The sequence below is a fragment of the Uloborus diversus genome, chromosome 6, assembly GCF_026930045.1.
Source record: "Uloborus diversus isolate 005 chromosome 6, Udiv.v.3.1, whole genome shotgun sequence".
Classification (NCBI taxonomy): Eukaryota; Metazoa; Arthropoda; class Arachnida; order Araneae; family Uloboridae; genus Uloborus; species Uloborus diversus.
Genome location: NC_072736.1, coordinates 28,030,780 through 28,055,778, shown reverse-complemented (window position 1 = coordinate 28,055,778; position 24,999 = coordinate 28,030,780). Strand labels below are relative to the sequence as shown.

Sequence of the window (24,999 nt, the reverse complement as noted above, 5' to 3'; positions counted from 1 at the left end):
TTTGAAAATTGTTTCTCTTGTGCAGAAGTCACGTGGAAGGGCTCACGCCCCTCAGGATGCCCCACTCGATGGGCACCCATGTCAATCGCCACCTGTAGTGGGGTGGCCGAAGGGGGTGAAAGTAGGGCTTGCTCCGATCGCCGTTCCATTTCTCGACCGACGGGGAAGAAAGGGAGCAAGGAGGAAGTCCGACGGTGTCTCCCCCTGGCGGGATCGGCCGCCATCTAGGTCAGGGTTAGAAACCGGGCCGAGGTACTTAAACGGAGAGCGATCGGGAAGTCCTCACCTCACAGCGAGCAGACAAGGGATACACACACCTGTAGCAGCTTCTTTCTCTAGCTGGGATACCGACCCTTACAGGTAAGCCACTACGAACGGTCACTTTCTCTCTCCATCAAACGGAAAAGTATTATCGGAAATTAAAAACAAGGACGTTTTGCGGATTTCACTTTCCATAAAATATACGCTTCTACACATGAAACCATATCAATCTACTTCAATGTGCTCGTTTGGATTATGAGAATTGGACCGTCATACACAAAAATCACACGTCCGCTTAATGAGAAGTGTAAATAGCATCGGAAATCAGAAGGAAATACAACACTGTTTGTATTTCACTTTCTACGATAGAAAATATAACATATAAGATCCATTAGTGTTCCGATTCCAATTTGTTTCGAACTCGTGTGAGTTTTTAACGATGTCTTGAGAACAGACACATTTTAACTCACACATTCACTTAATCGAAAATTTAAACTTTATCGGAAATCAGGAACACAGATACCACTATTTGGATTTCGCTTTCTACGATGGGAAATATAACGTATAAGATCCCTGAGTGGTCCCTTTTCAATTTGTTTTTAACTCGTGTGAGTTTTTAACAATGTCTTGAGAACAGACACATTTAAAGTCACTACTCACACATTCACTTAATCGAAAATTTAAACTTCATCGCAAATCAGAAACACGGGAAACACTATTTGGATTTCACTTTCTACGATGAAAAATACGAGTATAACGAACAAGATCACTGAGTGGCTTGAATTCAGTTTGTTTAGAACTCGTGTGAGTTTTTCACGATGTCTTGAAAACAGACACATTCGCTTAGTCGACAGTGAACAAAATTAATCGAAAATCACAAATAAGGATATCGCTATTCGGATTTCACTTCCTCGATGGAAAATTTCACTTATAAGATCACTGAGTGGTCCAATTTCAGTTTGTTTGGAACTCGTATGAGGTTTTAGTTATGTCTTGAGAGCACAGTCACACACATTTTAAGTCATTACTCACACATTCCCTTAATCGACAGTTTAAACTTTATCGGAAAACAGAAAAACGGATACGACTATTCGGATTTCACTTTCTGCGATGAAAAATATGGCACTGATCCACTTTCCGTTTCTTTGGAACTCGTGTGATTTTGTTACAATGCTTAGACATCAGTCACACACATTTTACGTCACTACTCATACATTCGCTTTATCGAAAATGTAAACATCTGAAATCAGAAAAAAAAGAATATCACCGTTCAAATTCCACTTTCCACAATGGAAAACACCATACACAAGATCACTGAGTGGTCCTATTTCAGTTTGTTTGAAGCTCAAGTGTTTTCCTCACGATGTTTTGCACACAGTCACATAGGTTCTCTACACACACATGGCCCGTTCACACTTACCTTTCCAGAGTGAGAAAAATCACATATAAGATCATTGAGTGGCGCCATTTAAGTTTGTTCAAAGCCTGTGTGATTGCTTGACGAGTTATTGCTGTTGAATCTATCAGTTGTGAACAGTCATTTAGTTCCTCAAGCCTCACACACTTATGAAAAATATATATACACTATCGGAAATGAAAACAAGGTCACAGCTCTTTGAACTTTACTTTACACATTCAGAGAAAGTTTAAATTTAACAGTCCTTCCTAATTTTTCATTAGTAGTCTAATAACAATCTAATTGGAGTCTATGTACTGTTTTCGTATATCGTTTACTTAAAACTAGTCCCACCTTTTTATACCTTTTACCTCTTTATTTCTTTTTTTTATTACATTTTAGTGTTCTGTTTATTCTGACAAAATTAAAAACCTGATTAATATTAAATAGATGAGTCCAAGAAATAAAATTATACATCAATACAATATACATTATAGAGTTTCAACTGTATACAGTAACTCATTTGACGAAATTAGCAATTGTTGATTTGAGCAAATACGCATATTTTGCTTTCCATAATGATGGAGGGCCACGGTCCCCCTTTCCAAAAAAATATGTTTTATTTGTACTTTTCCTTATATACCTGACTGAAAACAAGAAAGCAGTTTTGTAAATAATAGAAAGAAAAATTCACGAACTTTTACTTAAAATACGATCAAGTTCCCGTCGACTCCAGAGTACTAGTTATGCTAAAATTACTCGTAACCACACTTTTACCACAATGTGTACGAAAAAAAAAATCTTTGAGTGATGCCGTTGTATTTTATACATGGTTTTCAGTGTAATTTACCAATGTTTTCGTTTATTATGTACTAAAAACAAGTCACTTTTGATGAATTTCACTCACCTCCTCCCCCCCCCCCCTAGTCTTCTCTCGCGCATTATTATGTCTTCTGGTCATACTTACAAAATAAAAAAAAAATCAACGTAATATATTTAAAATTCAAGTTTTACTACGGAAAACAACTTTGCGTTGTGCAGTAAAAAAGTCGTCTCATGTAAAACCATACTCGTAACACATTTTACTCTTTGAACACGTTTTTACGTGTGAAGTTTTTCCCATTCAGGAGAGAAGCTAAGACACTTTTTGGGTAAAATCACCTTTAAAACATTATAAAAAATTCATATAATATATAATCCTTTGTTTAGACCAATACCCGAGCTAATATCTAACTCATAAAAAGCTACCGAATCAAAGTTAGCAAAACCACTCTCGAATATTGAAGTTTTCTTAATTATAAATATGTTTTGGACATAATTTTAAATATTTCAAGAGTTATAACTATCATATTTTCAACCATGAATTTTTAACTATGCGTCATATAAACAATGTTTCAGCAACATTTTATTAAAATTAAAATCTGTACACGCGATTCTGAAACAACATGGTTCGAATCACAAATAAAAATGTATTATGTAAAAAATTTAACTCTTCTTCACACGATATCAGTTTTGATCAATGAAAGGCTTCATAATTTCACTTTCAAACTCCAGTAAATCGCATACGTAATATATTACGAAAATAGACAACGCATCGTATTAAGTAGTATTTTAGTCTCGTACTTGTGCTTGAAGTACTGTAGTACATTAAACACAAATTGCTCCACACACCTTCCTTCCAGCTCCATATACAGAATATTTAACACTAACGACCAAGCTTTGATCTTTTATGCACTTTTCGGTTCATCCAGTAAAACATGAAGTACCCCTATGTGTCGCTGGAGGACCTACACTTTTTTAAGTGACACACTACTAGGACATGATAGGAAGAGGTGCGACAACAATTAAGGGTTCAAACCCTGGCACTTGGTACTAGAGCATCGTTTTAGGGCTGGGGCACCCATTTTATACAATCTCGCTCAAAGCAAAAATTTACTGTCAACAAAGGAAAGGGGGGGGGGGGAATGCACCATGAACCCATAATTCTACAGAGATGATCTCGAACTTAGTAAAGTCTAGTATTTCAACCACATAAAATGTCTTATAATTAATTGACAAAATATTTCATAACAAATTGCGCAAAATGTTTCGCGATGGGGTCGTTTCCAAAATTTTAAAAGTATTTTTTTTTCTGAAAGAGCATGCTTAAAAATATACAATTTGACCATTTTTTAAATAATTTGTTCAAGTTTAATATTTTTAAAAAATTACTCAAATCGGTGCGCTTTTATTGTTTACGTTTCTGTCGTGTGACATCACAAATGATAAAATGCCATTCAGTGCTGCCATTCACGGAGAAAAATATTTAATTCGCATCTTTACTCACGTGTATTGGCAACGATATGGTTGATAGCAAGCATAGAGCGCAATTTTAATTCGCTTCTTTATGATCATAATGTGGAAACGTGGTAGAAAGATACGCCATAGTGCATCATTTGTGACGTCATAAAGACCACGCCTTGTTTTCAAATCGGACATTTTAAAAAATTAATTAAAAAATAACTGTTGGGAAATGAAAGTATTTTCTGCGTCCGTGTTATTTTTTTACTCATTCTATCAATTTCAGTGACTAAAAGTACTACTTTTGACTGAAGGAAACAACCCCATTGAATTTTAAACCGTCTCAAATCGTGTAAAATATTTCTTTTACCATTTTATAAAATATATTTCGTTGCGAAAACGTTTCGTTATTGTCTTGTAAGTCCTATAATAAATCGATTGCACGGCAACTAAAATATCATCTGTTTTATAGAAATATTTGTTTAGAAATTTTTACATTTCTTTTCTTATTTATTGCTTGCTGTGCAACTATATATATATTTTTTTTAAGATTTCAATTTTACTGTAATTAATTTCTTTAAAGAACTATTTTGGCAGAACGTACAAATATTGAGATCCTTTATTTTAGCTTAATTTCAAAATCCACTGATTTAATTCACTAGGCCAATAATATACATATTAGTGCACAAACTCTCTTTTGACTTCAAAGAGTGCCAAAATATTTATTTATTATGTAAAGTGCTTAGACTCATTTTCCTCACAAGTCAAGAAAACTGGAAATACAATTAAAATGTTCTTCCTTACAAATCCAGTAATGTGAACAGGGAATGTCAATTACTAAATTAATAAATTGCTAGCAACACCGTTAATAAGGCACAAAAACTCAATCATTGCATGCACGTGTTTCAGGGTTACAATCTTCGTTGGATGTGTTTTCATGCATGCGTAAGCTCATGCCTTCTGCATAGAAAAGCAGTTAATTGTTACCCCAAAAGCGTGTATGCAATAATTTTACTTTTTCGACCTCAGATTTTTTTTTTTTTTTTTTTTTTAATTTATTTTAGACACAAAGGTACTGTTTTACTTTACATTCATAAAAATCGATTACTTATAGATGGATAGAGCTGATTAATCAGCGATTTCATTACAATCTTTCATTTGTATTCGAATATTAATAGGCTACAGTAAACATTTGTTGGTGAATTGAGCTGATTAATCACAGATTTCATTACAATCTTTCATTTGTATTCGAGTAATAACAGGCAACAGTAAACATTCTGTGATGAATGGAGCTGATTAATCACAGATTTCATTGCAATCTTACATTTGTATCCGAGCATTAATAGGCAACAGTAAACATTTCCTGATGAATTGAGCTGATTAATCACAGATGTCATTAAAATCTTTCATTTGTATTGGAGCATTAGTAGGCATGAGTTACCATTTCTTAACGGAAGGAACTCATTCATCACCAACTGCATTACAATCCTTAATCATGCATTGAAACATGATGATTTCATCGCAATGCTTCATCACGGTTATTCACAAATTTATTTTTCCCGGTAAGACAACTTTATCCTCTAATTATTATTGCAATTGTTATAGTTTTTGTGCCTTTTTTGATGACTCAATGAATTATATTAATTGTTCAAACTATTTTCTCATATTTTAAGCTACCATACTAAAAAGTACCATTTGTATCGATTTTTTTCGTTTAATTCTGTTACCATTTTTCTACTGATAAATGTCACCATACAAGTGTCATTTTAAAACAAAGTACTTTTTTAATGTGATAAACAAACAAATTTCGACAGTCATGCCTATCTATAAACTTAACTATAAACCTCCAATAAATTCACAAGTGGTTTGGCATTCTGAATCTGAAGCATACAGTACTTTAAGAAGTTAGAGTTAACCGTATTAAAAATGCACGTGTTTCGGGGCTATAAAGAACCCGTTCACAAGTGAAAAGTTACGAACTTCGAGACGTAAGTAGTACTTAGTGAAGCAATACGTTCTAAAGCTCACAACTTTTTCCATTGATGAAGGGGTTCTTTGAATCCCTAAAATACGTCTCTGCAAGAACAGAGGAAACGGTTTTTAAATCATCGTAAATTATTTTAGTATTGTATTGTATCGTTATTCGTATTTCATAAATATTTTAAATACTATTTTCCGTGTCTATATAAGACATAATCGTGTGTTGGCATCACTGCCACAGCAACGCCTGCTGGTGGTTGAAATATAACCTTTAGTTTATGTAACAAAATGTCCATATTCCATGCTTGATTATTTAAGTTTAACAGTTGAAAAGATTTTTCGGAATGAATTAAAACCTCTATTTCTTTACCTAAACATTTTATTTCACTTCTTACTCAAATCAAAAATCGACATTTTTCTTTTCTCTTCTTTTTTATTTCTTTCTTTAGCACAAAATGAAAATTATTCCTATAAGTTAAATTGATACATAACTCGATGGATTACAAATCTGTATAGTTTTAAGATGGCATAGAATGATTGCAAACGAAATTAGTATTTTTACGCGTAAAATGTTACCAGTTTATTTTGCAAAATAAAAAGTAGAAAGCTGATATTATTCGTAATTCAAACAAATTACAGGAGGCGCTGCAGTCTGTTGCCAATGGCTGCTGAAAGAGGTCTAACAAAGATCCACCCACGTGTGTAGGACATGACTTATTCAATGAGACATCCGTGTGTCCCGGACAAATTCAAATGTTTTACTTATTTGGCTAGTTTCATAAATCATCGCAAAGTGGCGTTTTCAAGCTCTACCTTTCTCACAGAATAGGGCATTGAAACTTTTATATTAAAATATATCTGAAGAGGTGTAAAGTTAACCTATATGATTAAAATTAACCTTAATGACGCATTTTAAGCATTCATTTCTTTTACGTGGTTAAAACTTGTGAAGAAGCTGGCATTCTTAACAATAAATGAGCTAATCTGTTCATGTTTGACAACTGTATGTAAACTTTTCATGTCAAGAAATATATACTTTTGGATATTGAAGATGAGCAAATGTAGAGTAACACTAACATCATTCACGATCAACAGAGAGCAATAAGCAATTATTGATTGCTTAAAAAAAAGAACAAAACCTTGCATTTAATTGTAAGTTAGCGTAGTGGACATTGTTCTAAAGCAATTTTTTTTGGATATTGAAGATGAGCAAATGTAGAGTAACACTAACATCAATTACGATCAACCGAGAGCAATAAACAATTATTGATTGCTTAAAAAAAGAACAAAACCTTGCATTTAATTGTAAGTTAGCGTAATGGACACCGTTCTAAAGCAATTTGACGGTTTGTTAGGAGAGGGGGAAGTAAAACGAAACAAATTGCTTAATTTCAACCCTAACATCAACATCGGTCAAACGAGAGCAATAAGCAATAATTGATTACTCAAAAACAAAAAAAAAGCACTCTTGCATTTAATTATAAGTTAGCATAGTGGACATCGTTCTAAAGCAATTTAATGATTTGCCGGGGGAGGGGGAAATCACCCAGTTAGTGTTTATAAACAGGAAAGAGGAAGATCATTTGTGGGTCATAAAAGTCGTCGCCAAACCATCAATGTGACAGAATTTACTACAACGAAATGCCTTTATTTTTTCCTTGAGGAAGTTGGACTCTTCCGCTATTATTTTGGAGCTTCAACTTAGTTTTTGACACGTGAAGTCACCTACTCCTTATGCGCATTTCTGTCACATCACCGGGATAAATAGGAAGCCTCTAAGTTTAGAGGGGGGGGGAGATAAATTTGCTACCACAAAACCAAACAAGGTGAAATTTAAAATTACTCAAAAGAGTAAATATTCCTATAATAAATCAATGAACTGAATGTATGTTCCAGTTTCATTGATTATCTGAAAGTAATCTTTTGCTATTATAAAGGAAAAGTTGCTAATTGATGTTGCTATAAGTGAATTTGTGATTTGGGATCACGCGGTGTTTTATCGTGTGTTCTTGCAAATGAAGATTCTTTGCACGCCACCGTTGAATTACTATCTGTTTCTCTACTTGGCGAGAAAAGTTGACATTGCCCAAAAGTACCCCACCCCCACCCCCCACCCTTTTTTTTTTTTTTTTTTTCGATTTTCATTCTGTCCAAAACTTTCAGATGTATGAATAGGAACCTCTGCAAAATATAAGGGTCAAAAACTAAAAGATTATAAACGTAATGATAAGACTATATTAATTGGTCTCCACATCAATTAATTGTTTGAAAAGAGCCTTACTACTCAAATTTTTCGCAGTAGTCAATTTGCAACTTAACACAAACATTTTAAAATATCTTTTCATACTTTAAAACAAACTATCTCTTACAATGTTCGCATATTTTTTAGATTTATGATTTCATTTAATATTTTAAAGAATGTTGTTAGGCTATAAACATGATGACTTATTTATTGAGTAGAACATCAAAGGAAAAATATTTAAAATTCAAGATAATACAAAGTTAATAAACAAAAATAATAAGAAAGGTTGGAGAAATGTTGGATAAAGCTGTTTCGAAACTATTTGAACTTGTTCTTTATTCTATAAATCTCATCCTAAGAGCAAAAAAAATGTCATTGTTTTCATAACTTTCTGCAAAGATAAAAAGGTTTCCTCGAGACAAAGAAGCCGCAAAACAGTTGTTTGCTGAACTTGTTTCCGAATTACGCCCAGCTTAAAAGATTTCGATTTGATAAATTCAATGAAATATTAAACTTTTAATCCTTTTTTGCCATCCGCTACAATCGTTAAATCTTTATCTCAATCGAATATTCACGAAATATGAGCTTACTTATTAAATTTTGGAGCAGGAACTATTTCTGTAACTGATGAGAAAAAATGGTGACGTATGACAGGAAATGTAATAAACCCATTTCAATTTAAGGGCGAAATCATTTTTGAAAAAAATTTTATTTCAGAATTTTTTATTCATTTTTTGTTAAAATTTATTTATTTATTTTATTTATTTGTTTTTACATTTACCATTTGCACTCCACTTTATTTACTTTCACTTTTCTCTTTCTTTTTTTTCTTCATCTTTGTTTATTTTTGGCAATCATAAACAACGGTACATTTCTTAAACAATGAGAAAAAATGAAGCTATTTATGTTGAAAAGTTCTGAATGTCGTATTGAACACTAATAAATCTAGTAAATAACATTATCAATCGAAATCGAGGAAAAGACAAAAATATATAAAGAATTATTAATGAGATACGCGTCGCGTTCATTTGTAAAGGATACTGATATAGTCTACTTAAGTTTTTCGCGTAAAACCAAAGATTCAGAAAATATATTTGTCTCACTTCAAACCAAAAATAGTACAACAAAATATTTTTCTAATTTTCCCTGTATGTATTGCAAATTTAAACACTTTTTAAAATAAATTTCAAAGTTAAACCATCGTCCTTCCTTAAAATGTTTTTGATTAGTTTAAATTATTTAGAATTCCGCCTACACATTTTATATTATTTAAGAAAGATTCAGCTGTGATGTTCACTTCAAATTCAGTTAATGTTTTTAGAAACACTACGTATTTTTAAAAAACTAGATTTTAAAAAAAATCAATTTATTTCAGCTTGTTGACTTAAAAGTGTCAACTTTTAGAAGTGTTCTCACCCTTCCATGTGTCTGCTCAAATTCTACGGAGCAAACCCTTACTCCAAATGAAACCCATTAAAATATAAACTAAGAATCCTTAAATTCACTCTCTAAATATATTAATAATGCAGTTTGTGCCATGACTCCCCACCCTACATGGTTTCCTTTTCATCTATAGCAGTATCTAGCTATATATAAAAAGGCTATAGCTGTTTCTAGCAGTTGTGCTAAAATATTTCCCGAAAATTAATTTATGACCCTGTTCTTGAAAAACCGCATTCGCAATTTTTTCATACAACTATTTTTCTTTACTCTTCAGTTATTGTTCCTTGCAACACTCCGAAACAAGTAAAAAATAATCATTGCAGTTCGTGCCATACGTTTGTTGTCTACTCTATACTAATCACGACGCAATTGAAGTTCAATTCGTTCAAACAACATTGAGCTTTCGTTGAAACAAAAGCATTTCTCCAAATCCTATTTCTCATCTGTGATCGAGTCCAAAGAGTTCACCAATGTACGTTACGGTCTGTTTCGGGTGTGGGTTTTCCATCTTCTTGGGCATCTCACACAAGCAGCGCCAGAGGGAGGAAAAGTTGCTTCTCTCAACTTTCAAGCCCAGTTGGACTGCTAGAGGGATGACCACTTTACCGATATTCCTTCATCCATGAGTTTAGCTGTGTAAATTTTTGGGAGGGCGGAAATTCTCAGTTTGCCGAATGAAACTCCAAATGTTGCAGAATGATGATAATTTTGCCGAATGGAACTCCAAATTTAGTCGAATGGTGATAATTTTGCCAAATATTGCCGAATCATGATAATTTTGTCGAATACAACTCCAAATTTTTCCGATCATCAGACAGAATTTGACGAATAAGGAAATTTTTAGAAGGTCACCGCGACCTCCCATCAGGGCGCTCCTGTAGCTGTGTTTCATCTCAGAATGTTCGGATAATTGGATAGGGCGCTTAAGGGGTGTTTCTGACTAACAAAACAATTGAAACACATTTTCAATGTGTAACTAAGTTCTCTCAAACTTTTTTTTTTTCATATTTAGTTTGAATGGATCGGTAGAATTTCAACATATTAGATTACTGGTGCACCATTTTCTTTCACAGTTTATCTAGACTTAATACTGAAAATTTTCGTTTGAACTGAGTACATCCCTTTTTAACTAAGCCCTTATTTTCTTGTTGACTCCCCTAACGATACATTTATCGAGGATATATTTCCGATGCTGACTATCAAACCCTGAGAGAAATAGGGATATTATTTGAATAATTAGTCAACTTGGTCCGTTATTGTTCAGTCCTTCAGAATAATTTCGGAAAATCAACTCTTTACTTGTAGCTGTACTCCTGATTTTTTGTTCCAGTGCTTTCCGTAGCCCTGGTATTTTTAATGTGGTACACCAAGAAGAAACACTTGAAAAAGTCACATCTGTACTAAATTAAAAAGTCACAGTACTTCTGATTTAGAATCGATGATTTTCAATTTGAAGTGGCCAGTACAGAACTAAAAGCAAAATTCTTTGTTTGCCCCTTTGCCCATTCTTTGGTGCAGATTTTTTTTTTTTTTTTCCAGATGCTCTCCTCAGTAGTATTCCTATGATAAATTAATTCCACTGCGTTCAGGTCCTATTCCGATACTTTCCGTGGTACTAATCTTAGTTTTAGTGGTATTACTACAAGAAAGTTTATAGATACCACGGAGAATAATGTCTTGCTTCATCAGAAGTACTTTCAGTTCTTTTAATTTTAGTTTTGATTCTGTATTCAGGTCCATGATATGACTTAGCTTCTTAATTTATTGCCGTAAACCTGATATCAATTCAAATACTTCCGCGGTACTAAATTTGTTTTGGGTGGCATCACTACAAGAGAATTTATTGCTACCACATGGTTATTGTACCTTCCTTCATCGGAAATACTTGCAATTCTTCTGGTTTAGGCTCCGATGCTTTCCGTGGAAGTATTCCTATTAAAAATGAGCTTAGTTTCAGTACAGTCCCAGAACATGGCTGGGAAAAGGCATTGTAAATTTTGTTGCAATGATTGTGCTTTAATTAATATGCCTTCCAAATGCTTCATTTATGAAACAACTCTAACAACTTGCCCTTATATATCACACCTATTGAGGAGAACACTAGCTATCGCAAAGAAATCAACTATCGCCAAACGAAGGCTCGTTTGCTTTTATTCTTTTGTTTTCGATTTATTTTATTTTTATTTTTTACTTATTTATTTACTTATTTTATTATACTTATTGAGCAATCACGATTGCATATTGTTCTCATTTGATTGTCCTTGGCGTCATACTGATTTTTCAGCTTGGAATAGGGGCCTCTATAGCATCACCGCCCACCGTCCTCTGCAGGCACGGCTCCTCGGGTCCTAAGCACTGTACCCTGGAATCCGTTTCTCCTGGTCGGAGGCGTTCATGTCCTAACACACCCAACCGCATACACACACACGCGCCTGCAGACACATTCACACAGACGCCTACGTGCATACACACAGGTCGACGCACTCACACAAACCTACACACACACGGAACTATTACACACGTAACCGCCCAAGAGGAAGGGTAGGCTTTCGGCGACAGGAGCCGTTTCTAGAAACAATAACTCCAGTGAGTAGGGTCCTGTCGCAACTCGTGATTGCGAAACACATAATTTTAATTCAAAATTTCAGAATTCAAATTAATTTTTATTCATTTTTATTTTATTTTATTTTATTTTTTATTCATTTATTTTTTATTATTATTATTTTGAAGGCATCGTGTGATGGAGTATTGTCCAAAACCAAGGCAGTTCCGGAAAATGCGGAACCGAAAGATTCGCCATGGTGAACAAATTGCTCTCAAGATGCAACCATAGGACAATACGCCCACGGCAATAAACGAAGGCAGTAAAATAAATTAACTTGAGCGCGTGCTCGCTAGAAAACCTTTAAAATTTCGCATTTAAAGAAGCCCTTGCAGAGAACAAACACCCATCGGAGCGTGCGCGTTACGGGCCATTTAATGCTCCCATTCCATTTTGCCCACAAGAAGAGAGAGAGAGCGAAAGCCTGCAACACAACAACAGCCCCAATTCCTGGAGATATTGGAAGAATTTTTTTCCATCTCCCTCTCCTCCGATCGTCTGCTGCAGCAAGTGTTCGTCCTCCCCTCGAATCGGGGCCATCGAACGCTCGGCCGCGTGTGCCGATCCACATTCGAGAATCCCCTAACCCAGATCTAGGGATGCTTCTGAGGAGGAAAAGAAGAAGAAAAAAAATACCTGACAGAATGCGATCATCGGTGATTGTTTCGGAGCTGGGAGGCCCGGGGCTCTTTTCCCGCCACTTTCCTTCCCACTTTTGCGATCGGCTGATGCGATGACCCCACGAGAAAGTGGTACAACGGCCCCTGCGGTAATATCTCCAGGGAATGTTCTCAACCTTCACCCGCGAGATGAAGATTATTACAGCAAAATCGTTTGCAGTGCAATCGTAAATGATTTCTATTTTTGATAACTAGCGAAATCTGTTCTATTTGGTATTCGGAATCGAGTTTCATCCAACTGACGAGGATGAGATGAAAAACGATATGTGCTTATTCAGGAAAAGGTGAAAGTGCAGTGCATTCACAAATTTATTCATTCCGCGAGTCAAATGGGAACGTGTTTCAGAAGTCTAATACAGCTTACATTTCTTAGAAAATAAATATCCTGTAGCAAAAATTTAAATTCATGTCCCAAATATATACATTTTTAGGCAAAGTAACCGGGAAAAGAAATACAAACGCAGTTTGGAGGACACATATAGCATATTTATTTTCTACAGAACAAATGCTTTCTGAAGGAGTTAGAAAATAGGTATATATTTTTGGTTACTCGTGCTGAGTTAGGCTGGATTACCTTTGTAGTAGTCTTGGGTAGGTATTTCAACTCAAAGTCATGCCAATAACACATCTATTTTTTTTTTTTATCATCTTCGCAAAAAGAAGTAACATTATTAAGGTCAAGCTTCATCTTCCAGAATCACACTGTATTTTTGAACTGAGATAAGAGAATTCTTCATGCTAAAGGAAAAATTCTGACCATTGTGGGTAAAATTTCGAACCTGCTCCTTATTGCTATGTAAATGGGTGTTGACCGAAATCCCTACTCTCGGCTGTAAGCCGGTTCATAGAATTTCCAACCTAATCGCGCGAAATGACGTCAGCTTTATCACACTGTTGGATATATCGGGCTTGTTTATGACAAACTGTTTTTCTTTTTCTTATTTTGAGCGGACTCTGCACTTAATTTTGTTGTTATAAAAACTACAAAGTTACCTAACTCTCCGTTTTTTCTTTCCAGAGACCATGGCGAACTTGTCGGCCCTGGCCCTAGCCCTCTTGTTGATGGGCACGATAGCCAGAGGAGACTATGGCGGTGGAGGAGATGGTGGATATGGCGGTGGTGATGAAGGTGGTTACGGTGGTGGAGACGAAGGAGGTTACGGCGGCGGAGATTATGGCGGTGGACACGGTGGTGGCGACTCGTACGGAGGTGGAGAATCTTATGGTGGTGGAGGAGGAGGTTATGAACACCACTACAAAGAACCAATTGTCCATGTCATACACAAAGACGTTCCTGTATACCACAAGGTAAGAAACTTATATATTGTTTTGCTCCTATATGTAAAGGTGCTTAGTATAAGTATCCTTCCTCCTCCCCCTCCTTGATCAAATCAATAGAACTTAATAAACTGAACGTCGTCAGTGGACGGAGTCGATGCCATACAAACAAATCACATGAATAAAATCTGAAGAACTATTCTCTGAACTGGAACATTCTGGGGTTCAGTGTCGCTGTTGCAGTCAATGTTTTTGGAAAAGTAGGAAATTACCTGGTTCTTGCGACAGGTTGGTTCAAACTGGTCAAATTTTATCGTGCTGTCTTCCAGGTTTTCTCCTGTCCTATTGACAAAAGCGGGGTAAACATTTCTAAAACTCATCTTGAAAGATGCGTTCCAGTATCTCCAGAAAATTGGGAGAAAGTCTCAATGTTTTTGTCCCGAACTTTAGACCCAAGGGTTTGGTCTTCGTCTGACCCGTTGAGGCTGTTGAGCCATTGAATACAGAACTAAACGCGCAAAACTTTTGTTTTACAGATTCACTAAATTACAGGTAAATTATAAATTATTTTTGCGAGAATACTGTGAAGACGGGACCTGATATCTAAAGTAGTTGCAAGTAATGTTCTTATAACAACGTGGCGCATTTTAATGTTACTAAAAGGCAGTCTAGTACTGCCGAAGGAATGTAAAGAGCAGTATCAGCAGGGTTGAATTTTTGAGATATATAAAGAAACGTGTTTTGGCGTCTATACTAACAATGTGAAAGTTGGAATTTGACGGTTTTTTCGTGCTTGATCCTTTACCTTTCCACAGCATTCTAATACTTCAACTAGCCCTCCCCCCCCCCCCATTGTTGGCACCTATTCTTCTGGTATCCCTAAACATTTCCCTCTAAAGTTTCTCATATAGCTGAAGACTAAAAGTTATTGGTTTAAATTCTGGTGCTTATTTCATCGGAAGATATCATATATTTATCATTGCACTTATAGTATATGCATATATCTGTGTATGCGTCGGAGCGTGTGTATAGCAATTATAAAATTGAATGAAATATCTTCCTCCCAAATTCATCAAATTTAAATGGCTATGATAAAGTTCTTACCACCCTTCATTAGTCGACACATTTCTAAATTTTAGGCTAGTACCGAATAGACTTAGGTCTCCAAATCTATCCGGTACTTACTAACGGATACATAAAATGTGGGAAACATACTCCACGCTATCGCCAACAAAATGATAATTTAAAAATATATATTTTTTCCTTTTTTACGTAAACCGATTTTTAAAAAAAGCACAGCACTGCCGTGTAACAAGTCCTAACAAAAAAATACTTCGCTTAATTTCTATCGTTACTACACTCTATTTTCGTTCAATCAAAGATTAAGTTGAATAAAATCGATTGATAATGATACATCATATCGTTATCAGCCTTTGTCATTCTGTAGCTAGATCACAATCACATCAATCAGAATCAACATCACAATCACATCAACAATCTGCTGCTTATGATTTTCAATCAATTCTGGGGCAATCTTGTTATTTTTAAATACCATTTTGAACAAACACATTCGGCATGAGGTATTAGCTCCTAAAGAGGCGCATCGTTGAAAAGGACATTTCGTACAAATGGAATGAAAAAAGCTCAAAATAGATTATTGTACGTGTGACCCCCTTCGTTCTATCTGATCGAATTTTAACTAACGGTTGTTTGTCCAACTACACACAGTGCGTGAAATATATAAAAACTCCATGTATAATGAATTAATAAGATTTGTTGACTATATTTTTCGAGAAACGGTTGCTAGTTGTGAGATAGTCACTTTTTATTGAGAACTGAAAAACCATGCTCTTATATGCAACGTGATTTGAAGGTTAACAACGGCGTATGCGCAAAGCGAAGTATATACATATACATGTGACTGTAAAAGTTCGAAATCTGGTAAATATTGAGTTTAGCCGGTGAATGTCAACAATCACACACCAAAGCCAATGGCGAAAGGCCGAATATTTCCGGTGAATCACCTGTGAAAATCGTCTTTCTCCAATTTTAGTGTTTTGCAGAAATCTATATATTTGTTATTGATGTCAATAATGCTCATTTATGAATACTCTCCCATTGCATCGCAGGTTGCCATCCCTAAACCAGTACCAGTACCCAAGTACTATCCAGTGCCCAAACCAGTGCACGTACCTCATCATGTACCAGTACCAGTAAAGGTACCCGTGTACAAGACCATCCCCAAAATCATCACCATCCCCAAGACTGTGCCCGTGCACAAGATCATCCATGTGCCCAAGCACGTGCCCGTAGGAGTACCAGTTCCCGTCTACAAACCGGAACCAGTGCCAATCTACAAGACCGTGCACGTTCCCAAACCAGTGCCAGTTCCCGTCCACATAAAGGTACCTAAGTACGTACCCGTACCCGTACACAAGATCATCAAGGTGCCCAAACCCTACCCAGTGCCCGTCAAGGTTCCTGTCTACAAGGAGACACTAGTCAAGAAACCCGTCGTCCTGCACGTACCGTAAGTAACACTTTTACTTTTAAATGTTCCGCAGACACTATACTTTGTCCCTGGGTTACATTTATCTAGAAAAATCTCTTTATAGAGTCATTTTGTGCAGGTGTGAACTGTAGAACTGACACGTAAAAGAAATTTTCGTATTTTTTTTAAATACGACATTTTCTATCATTTTATTAACAAGAGGTATACCATAAAAGTAAACAGTGTTCTATTGAACCCTGTAGTGATATTTATTTTAAATGACAAGCACTTTATATCGCACTAGAATGAAAAAAAGCTTTCTTCCTCTGCGATATTTAACCGCAATCTTTCGGTGGACGTTGTGTGGTTATTTGTTTTTAGTACTAAATTAAACCATCATAATGATATGAAAATAGATTCAGTAAGAAGTAAAGTTAAACATTCTAGAACTATTTATGGGAAATCAACGTTGTGTGTGCTGATCAATTAGCGAATTACACTTCGCGTACGTGTTTCGTTCCTAAACAAAAAAATCTTCAGCTTTCTGGCGCTAAACAACAACAACGAAGAGGGGTTCAGAAGCTCAAAACTTTCTGTCACTGAAAAAAGAATTTCTTGTAGACCCGAAACTGATATATGAAATAAAGTTAGCAGTTTGTGCGGCACCAATGTTAATTTCCCCCCCCCCCCCCATAATCAATTGCATTGCATTACAGGGCACTATGAAGGATTTTACTTTGTGTCTAGCTCTTAGGGCGCCATAGTGGTTGATCCCTTACAGTTTAAAAATCGGTCCAAGTCAAGAAATTTTCAATATGCAGAAAACCGTCAGAGTCTTTGCCGTACAGTTATGCGACATGTTGAAAATTCCTTGAGCATATATTTGACCTGAACGTTCAAGGCTAAATTAAATTTCATGTGAAATTCACATATCAATCAGAGCCCTGAGGGTGGAAAACTGGACGTCAGTATTCTCAAGTAGTAATGGCGTCCACCGATTATGGTGCCATATGAAAAAAATAATTGCCAGTCCGTGTGGGATGCACTAAGTGCGCAAATGGTGAGAAGCCAACACGCAGCTACATTAGAAACAACGGCAGCAACTTTGTCATCGAGTGTTTTCTAAATTGCGCCCTCTATGAAAACACAGAATATCACGTGGACACAGTGTCCTTCAAGTAACCCTCTCGTTTGCAACATTGAATCCTCAGGAATCTTTCACTCAACTGTCGTTCCAGGAACCCACCCAAGCGATCGTCACGGAAACAGAGCGATCGGCACGACATATCCCTCTTCTTGTCGTAATCATCAGACCCGATTTATTTGCAATTTAGTTCTCCGGGCCGGTGGTGTGGCAACGGGGCATGATTCCAGAGAGGCTCCATTGCGCAGACAACTTAATTGAATTTTTACGGATGGACACGTGAGTGCCCCCTTTTGCTTTCCCACGGTCCAGTCAAGGCCGAAAGGAAGTGTCCTGCGAGAGTTTTGTGTGATCTATGCGTTCGAAATCTCTTAATTGAATGGCCTGTCAGGTTCCAGTTCATGACCACAAATAGATTTTCATGACCCCCTTTTTTTTCAGTTAATTGGATAGAAGAAAAACAAGCCTCGTCAGTGTATCGGTGCTGAAAACAACTGTTGTTGCGTACAACATCAATTGCAACGTTCCATAAACGTCAACGATTTAGATATAGTGTTTTACAACAAATTTTTATCACAAGATCTGTTATCTTCACGTTTGGTCAAATCAGGAAATATTTCAGAATAAATATACGCTGTGTCCTATCCCACAATGAGAGTAATATAGCTCATAGCTATAATATTATTTAAACTAGATGGATATGTTTACCGTACTTTATGTGAAGACAATTGTTAGAAAAGTGATGTGGATACAATATAAATAAACTACCTTATACGATCGTAAAATGAAATGCATGTTTTTAAATAAAAATGAGTTCGGATTTATCAATAACGGCATCCAAGGGTTTTTTGTTTTTTCAAAGTTAGTGAGCACTTTGTCGTTTTAGCATTCACTTTTTCAACACCACTAAATTGATGCTATTTTTAAAAAGAGGTACTAGTAGGAAGGCCATTGTTGTCCCTAACATAAAACAACGATACCTGACTTAACCATCGGGAGATGGCATCACCAGCCACATCCACTTTCATATTTTTGCTATGAGGCTGAAGGGAAAAGAAGTGTTTTCCCGTCCCCTTTGCCTATGGTAAACTGCTTTGTGACTGTCCACAGGATTTTCAAGTCAACATATTTAACAAGCACGTATCCCACTTGTACTCGGTGGGTCTTTTTGTCGTTGGTATCGATCCTAGATACCAACAGCCCTGATAATTTTGTGAGACGTTTTGTTCAGCGGTAATAAATAAACAGATTGCACAAAACAACGAACACAATTCAGAAACTTAAGCCGAAAGACCAAATTGTTACGTCACATATTTAAAACATTCTTCTGATTTAAAATATTCTTCGAATATGTTTTTCCAACTGGATGCCGCCATTTTAGGATAAATAAGTATAAACACTCATTTCTCAACCCAACACTTTAATTATTAATATTTTACGTATCAGCGTAAAAAAAGTGTATTAAAAATAGAAGAAGTTTTACATTATACTAACTTTGAATATATTTCTACACCTACAGAAATTAGTAAATGTTGTGCAGATTACATACAGAGTGTCTCAATAAAATGCATACTCTTTGCATTACTGTAATAATATCAATAAGACAAATATAGGGATCAGCAATTTTAAAAAAAATTTCAAATTTTGTTGATTGCTGTGTTTGTACGGCTAATAACGCTACCGATTGAATCTGAAATGTTCCTGACCACTTACAATTGTATTTAAGCACATTCTTTTGCGGGAACATTTTGTAAAAACTTTGGTAGAACTTTTTTAGTAACAAAAATGTAAGGACTGTTCCGCCATCCAATCCGGTAGAAGTTAGGGGCCAATCAAGTGATTGTTGAGGACTTTAGCCCAACTACATAGATATTACTTAAAGATTTAGACATTTTTTAGTCTACCTCAAATAACTGGAGAAAAATTGGAGATAGACCAAGAACCTGTGTTGTGATTTTTGCTCCACGCAGGGCCTGATTACTGTATAAGCCAAATAGGCCGTGATCTAGGGCCCACGCTTTCTATGGGCCCCCAAATGGATTAAAATTGTTTTAGCCAATGGCTAAAATTGTAAGGTTTGACTAAAGGAGACCCCAAAATAGTGTTTGGCTTTGGACCTCCCGATATTTTAATCGGGCCCTGGCTCCATATCATCTCTTATAACACCTCCTAAATTATTTACCAAGAGTGCTGAAACTCCCTGTGTAATATTTCTTCAACCAGTCATGCAACTGTTAAGTTGTATAACTTCTTTATTTTTTGCTTGTCAAATAAAACTTACGTGAAAGAGAATAAATGATTTGCTCTCTCGCAGTGTCTACGTCAAGGCTCACAGCGAAGGTGGATATGGCGGTGGTGACGGCGGATACGGAGGTGGCGGACACGGTGGCGGATACAGCAGCGGAGGTGGAGGTGGATACAGCAGTGGAGGTGGAGGCGGATATGGCGGAGGCGGACATGGAGGAGATGGAGGATATGGAGGAAGTGACGGCGGATACGGAGGAGGACACGAAGAAGGAGGATATGGCGGTGGCGACGGAGGATATGGTGGTGGAGGAAATGAATACGGACACGGAGGTTGGTAAACGGTGCTCAGAGGACAACTAAACTCATCTCGCCGTCCTTGGGGAAAAAACAAACGAAAACATCGAGACATGGACTTTTGTAGATATGGTCATCACGGCTTGCTGTGTATACACTCAATTTCTTACTTTTTTACTGAAGCAGATCTCTACTTTTAATTTGATGTTATCAAACTATTCCAAGATAATCTGAATCAACTCTCCTACGCAAAATGTATACCAGACAAATGATCCGTTTTAATTTCGTAGGCAACAGGGAATTTTAGTAATATCTTTTCCTGGATATAACTCAAAAACTTCCCGTGCTTTGTTTACGAAAACCGTAAGACTTTCTAAAACTGATTTCTTTTTCAAAAGAATGACTGATTCAAAATTACAACATTTACCCACTTCCCACTCTCTTTAAAATTCTTGTCCCCGAATAACAACTGCATTTCAAAAAGGAAACATCTTTAGAATGTAAAATTACATCAAAATTCTCACAATCGTACTTCGTCTAAAATGCTGCTATCTGGTAGAGTAGTATGGTAACATCCCCCTGTACATAAAAACCTTCCCTCCATTTTTGCCGCCTGTACATAGTATCTGAAAAATCGCTTCGGTTGTGTTCACTCTTCCTCTTTTTTGTGTCCAAGTCATCTAATTGTTTTGTAGCGTGGGACACCTTTCTCATGAGATGTTAATAAATCTTGTTGTATTATTTATACTTTCTGTGTCTTGTTTCTGTCGAATACATATTTTACACATCCTCATATATATCAGTCAATGATCGAGTAACGCTCCTGACGTCATCAGCAATGAAACTCGCACCACGGCATGATAATTTGATAATGTGTTTTGTTAATGCTTAACATGCAGGGAAAGGTTTTATTGTGACAAGGGTGAACTCGATCCGGTCACTTAACTGTTTTACTGGTAAGACTGTGTCATTTCAAGGGAATGAAGAAACGAAAAAAAGATCAACAATGAACGCTATCTACCGGAGTTTAGGGTTCATCCACAGGAGTTAGGGTTATAATTTCAACTATCAAAATATAAGCAAACAGGCAATTCCATCGTTATAATGCAGAAGCAATTTTCACCCGTCTTTTCTTGACATTAGATTTTCTAGTGTAAAAATAGGGAAGCAACAATAAGCAATTTAGCCAACTATCGATAAGATAATCGGCCGATTAATTCTGATTATAAGAATTTTTATTACTGTAATTAATTACCGAGACGGAATCCTCTCCTTTTAAGTGCCTCACACTCTGAGGAACTACTTCCTTCTGCCTTAATTCTTTTACTTCGCCAAGAGATCAGGAGCTTGGGCATCAGCAACAACAATAACAATAGCAACTGTACAATTTCCCCATCACTTTTTCCTTAAAGAGTATTTCACAAGTTTCTTTTTCTGTCATAATGCCTGCCAATTCCGCTGTTTAATTGTCGCAGAAAAAAAAGCAATAATAATTATAAACTTTATTAGAAAACAAAAGTTAATAAACTAATTTCAAGTTGCATTGATTTGTAGATTTAGGGCATTTGAAACTTTTCAAATTACACAGATTTATGGGCCTGTCAGGTCCCTTCGATTTAAATTATCTGTTTAAAAGCATTTTTTAAAGGGGTTTTTTTTTTTTCCACTATATAGCTATATAGGGGAAGGTTGCCATCAATAGACCACATAACTGTTTTGACTTTTTTTAGAAAGTAGTTCCCACTCAAATTTTTTGTTGACTATAGGAATAATTACTCGGTATATTTCTTATTTAATAAGAATATTCACTTTTATACATATAACTGTATTTAGTGAAGAATAAAAATTGAAAAGGAATATATTAGCTTGTGGTCCATTCATGGGAACCGGTTGCTATGCACGAACCACTAAGTTTTCATCGAAGGAAAACATTCCCAATTAAGAAAATTAATGCGTAAATTACAAACAATTATTACATGATATTAATAAGCACTACAAATAATAGTAAGTTGTTCAAAAAAGATAAAATTGGTTTGAAAATTAATTTTTAGCACAGGAGGAACATAAAAAAACCCCAACACCCACACAACTCAGCTCTTTTCACCACACCACGTTTACGATTTGATATTTTCCAACATGTGAGTTCCTCTTCTTAGCTAAAATCTTTTGGGGCCTCTTTTAAACTGTTGGGAGTTCTATTCATTCTTGTTGAAAATTTTTTATCCATAAAGATTTTACTTAACCTTGACAAAAGGTTCTTTAAATTTCAAAGAACTGTTTCTTTACTGAAGCTAGAGGATATAGCTATTTCAGTATTCTCTGGTACTCAGAGACTTAATTCAGGGTGTCATCTCATTAAATTACAATAGCTTTTTTATTTTCCCCCAGCAAATTTTTTGTCATTATGAATCTGTAGAACATATTATTTCTCGGAGCCACTTCAAAGGCCAATTCCCACAATTCTGAAAGTGATTTCAAAAAACGTCTTCTCCAGTTTCAAAACATGATTCACTCTTCCTTTTTTTTTTTTTTTGTTTTGTGGGGTATACCTCCCAAACTTCCGATTCCCATCAACAGAAAATCTTATTTTTGTCTGTTTTTCATTACACATGTGGTATCTTTGAAATTGCCTTAGGGACTTCGTATTGTCTGTATATACATCAATAAGTCCCATGTCATCTCTCCTGTAGACATTTATATCACGTTTCATGCTCTCAGTTATCCACGGCCATATTTCACTTATTTTGGTATTTTTCTAAAACAGCAAGCGTACTTGAAGCTGTATCAAAATTTATTTTTAAAAACTATTAAATCGATTGCAAAAGCTTTTAAGATGAAGTTGTAATAACTTAAGGGAGCTTCAAAAAAAAAAAAAAAAAAGAGGAGGAAATGTTTTTTCATAATTATCACTTATTTAAAAAAATTGATAGATAATGGGTCTGAAATTATATTAAAATTTGTAAGATTCTATGAATGAATCTCTTTTTTTAAAGTGGTTCATTCCTGGAAACACCTAGCTGGCCAATGATAGCAACTGCATCATTTTGAATATTCTCGGAATTGTTACTGCTGTGATGATTCATGATGAAACATGAAATATGGGTTATTGTACTTGAAAATGCACTCTTTCAAGTCAATGTTCCCATTGAATTGTTCAATGATATTCAAATCCTGTTATAACAAATTAAAAAATGTCAATAATAAGTAAGTGAATAGTAGAAGTCTTATTTGGATGCTTAACAGTATAAATTGTTAATGGGGTCGTTTCTAAAATTTTAAAAGTATTTTTTTCTGAAAGAGCATGCTTAAAACATAGAATCTGACCATTTTTTAAATAATTTCTGTAAGTTTAATATTTAAAAAAAAAATACTTAAATCGGTGCTCTTTCATCGTTTAACGCTCTGCCGATGACATCACAAATGCCACGGAAATATAAGTTCGTTGCTTGAGGCACCTGGGGCCCTGCCCCTTATCCTCTGGTGTGGTATGTTGAAAGTTCCCCGGTTGGGGACATGGCTTTATTTTGGCGCAGAAGATGGTTGCGTGGATGTACGAGAGATGTGGCTTCCTCTAACGGGAGTACCATAATGGTTAGCCGAAGGCTCTTCAAAGTAAATTTCAACTAAAGTTCTTTTTTTAAATAAGCTTAAGGTTGTTTTTTTTTTTTTTTCGCTTCCTACATTTTTTTTTAGGTTTTATACTTTTTTCCCCCGTGGGGGATTTCTAGGCTATTTGAATGAATAAAAAAAATAAAAAAAATTAAGACAATGATAAAATGTTGATAAGAAATTTAAAAAAAAAATAGTGAAATGAAAATAGATAGGAGCATGCTCCCAGCCAGAGTGTAGCACAATAACTTGAGTCGAAACGAGGTGGGGGGTTTACGTTTCTGTCGTTAGACATCACAAATGACGAAATGCCATTCAGTGTTGCCATTCACGGTCCAAAATATTTAATTCGCATCTTTACTCACGTGTATTGGCAACGATATGGTTGATAGCAAGCGTGGAGCGCAATTGTAATTCGCTTCTTGATTATCATAACGTGGAAATGCGGTAGAAAGATGCGCCATAGTGCATTATTTGTCACGTCATGAAGACCACGCCTTGTTTGAAGAATCGGACATTTTAAAAAATCAGTGAAAAAATAACTGTTGGGAAAATAAAAGTATTTTCTGAGACCATGTTTTTTTTTTTTTTTTGCTTATTCTATCAATTTCAGTGACAAAAAGTACTTTTGACTGAAGGGAATAAGCCCATTCAAGCTTCATGACGAATTTTTTCTACAAATGAAATAGAATGGAAATGGCCAAGAAATCAGAACAGACTGGTGATTTTCTACAATAGGTAATGCGAGGTATATCCATAAAAAAAAGAAATGGCGGTTAGGATGCAGTACTAAAGAATAAGGTTTTACGGCCGATATCCACCAGTACAATTATCATAAAGATTATTTACAGCGTATGAAGCTATGTATTTTTATTTCTTATCAATCTTAAATGATGGGAATTAGTAATCTGGAAATTTTGTGTTTAGATGAAGTTCGGCTGTATAAGTTCATCTTTATCGGTGTGTTTTTTCCTGAAAACACGTAATTATACACACACAAAAAAAAAAAACTTTTCCCAATGTAAAATCCACTTGATTGAAGCTCTGAAAAA

The 24,999-nt window shown here is 35.6% G+C and overlaps 1 protein-coding gene across 1 annotated transcript; it reads left to right on the top strand.

Annotated features, from left to right (window-relative positions):
* Positions 1-242: 242 nt before the first annotated feature.
* Positions 243-21,042, top strand: LOC129224480 (probable H/ACA ribonucleoprotein complex subunit 1). Its single transcript, XM_054858931.1, has 4 exons — positions 243-360; positions 13,903-14,192; positions 16,292-16,692; positions 20,112-21,042. Exons 2-4 carry the CDS (start codon positions 13,908-13,910, stop codon positions 20,380-20,382), a joined length of 957 nt encoding a protein of 318 aa, XP_054714906.1. The 5' UTR covers positions 243-360; positions 13,903-13,907; the 3' UTR covers positions 20,383-21,042.
* The last annotated feature ends 3,957 nt before the right edge of the window (positions 21,043-24,999 follow it).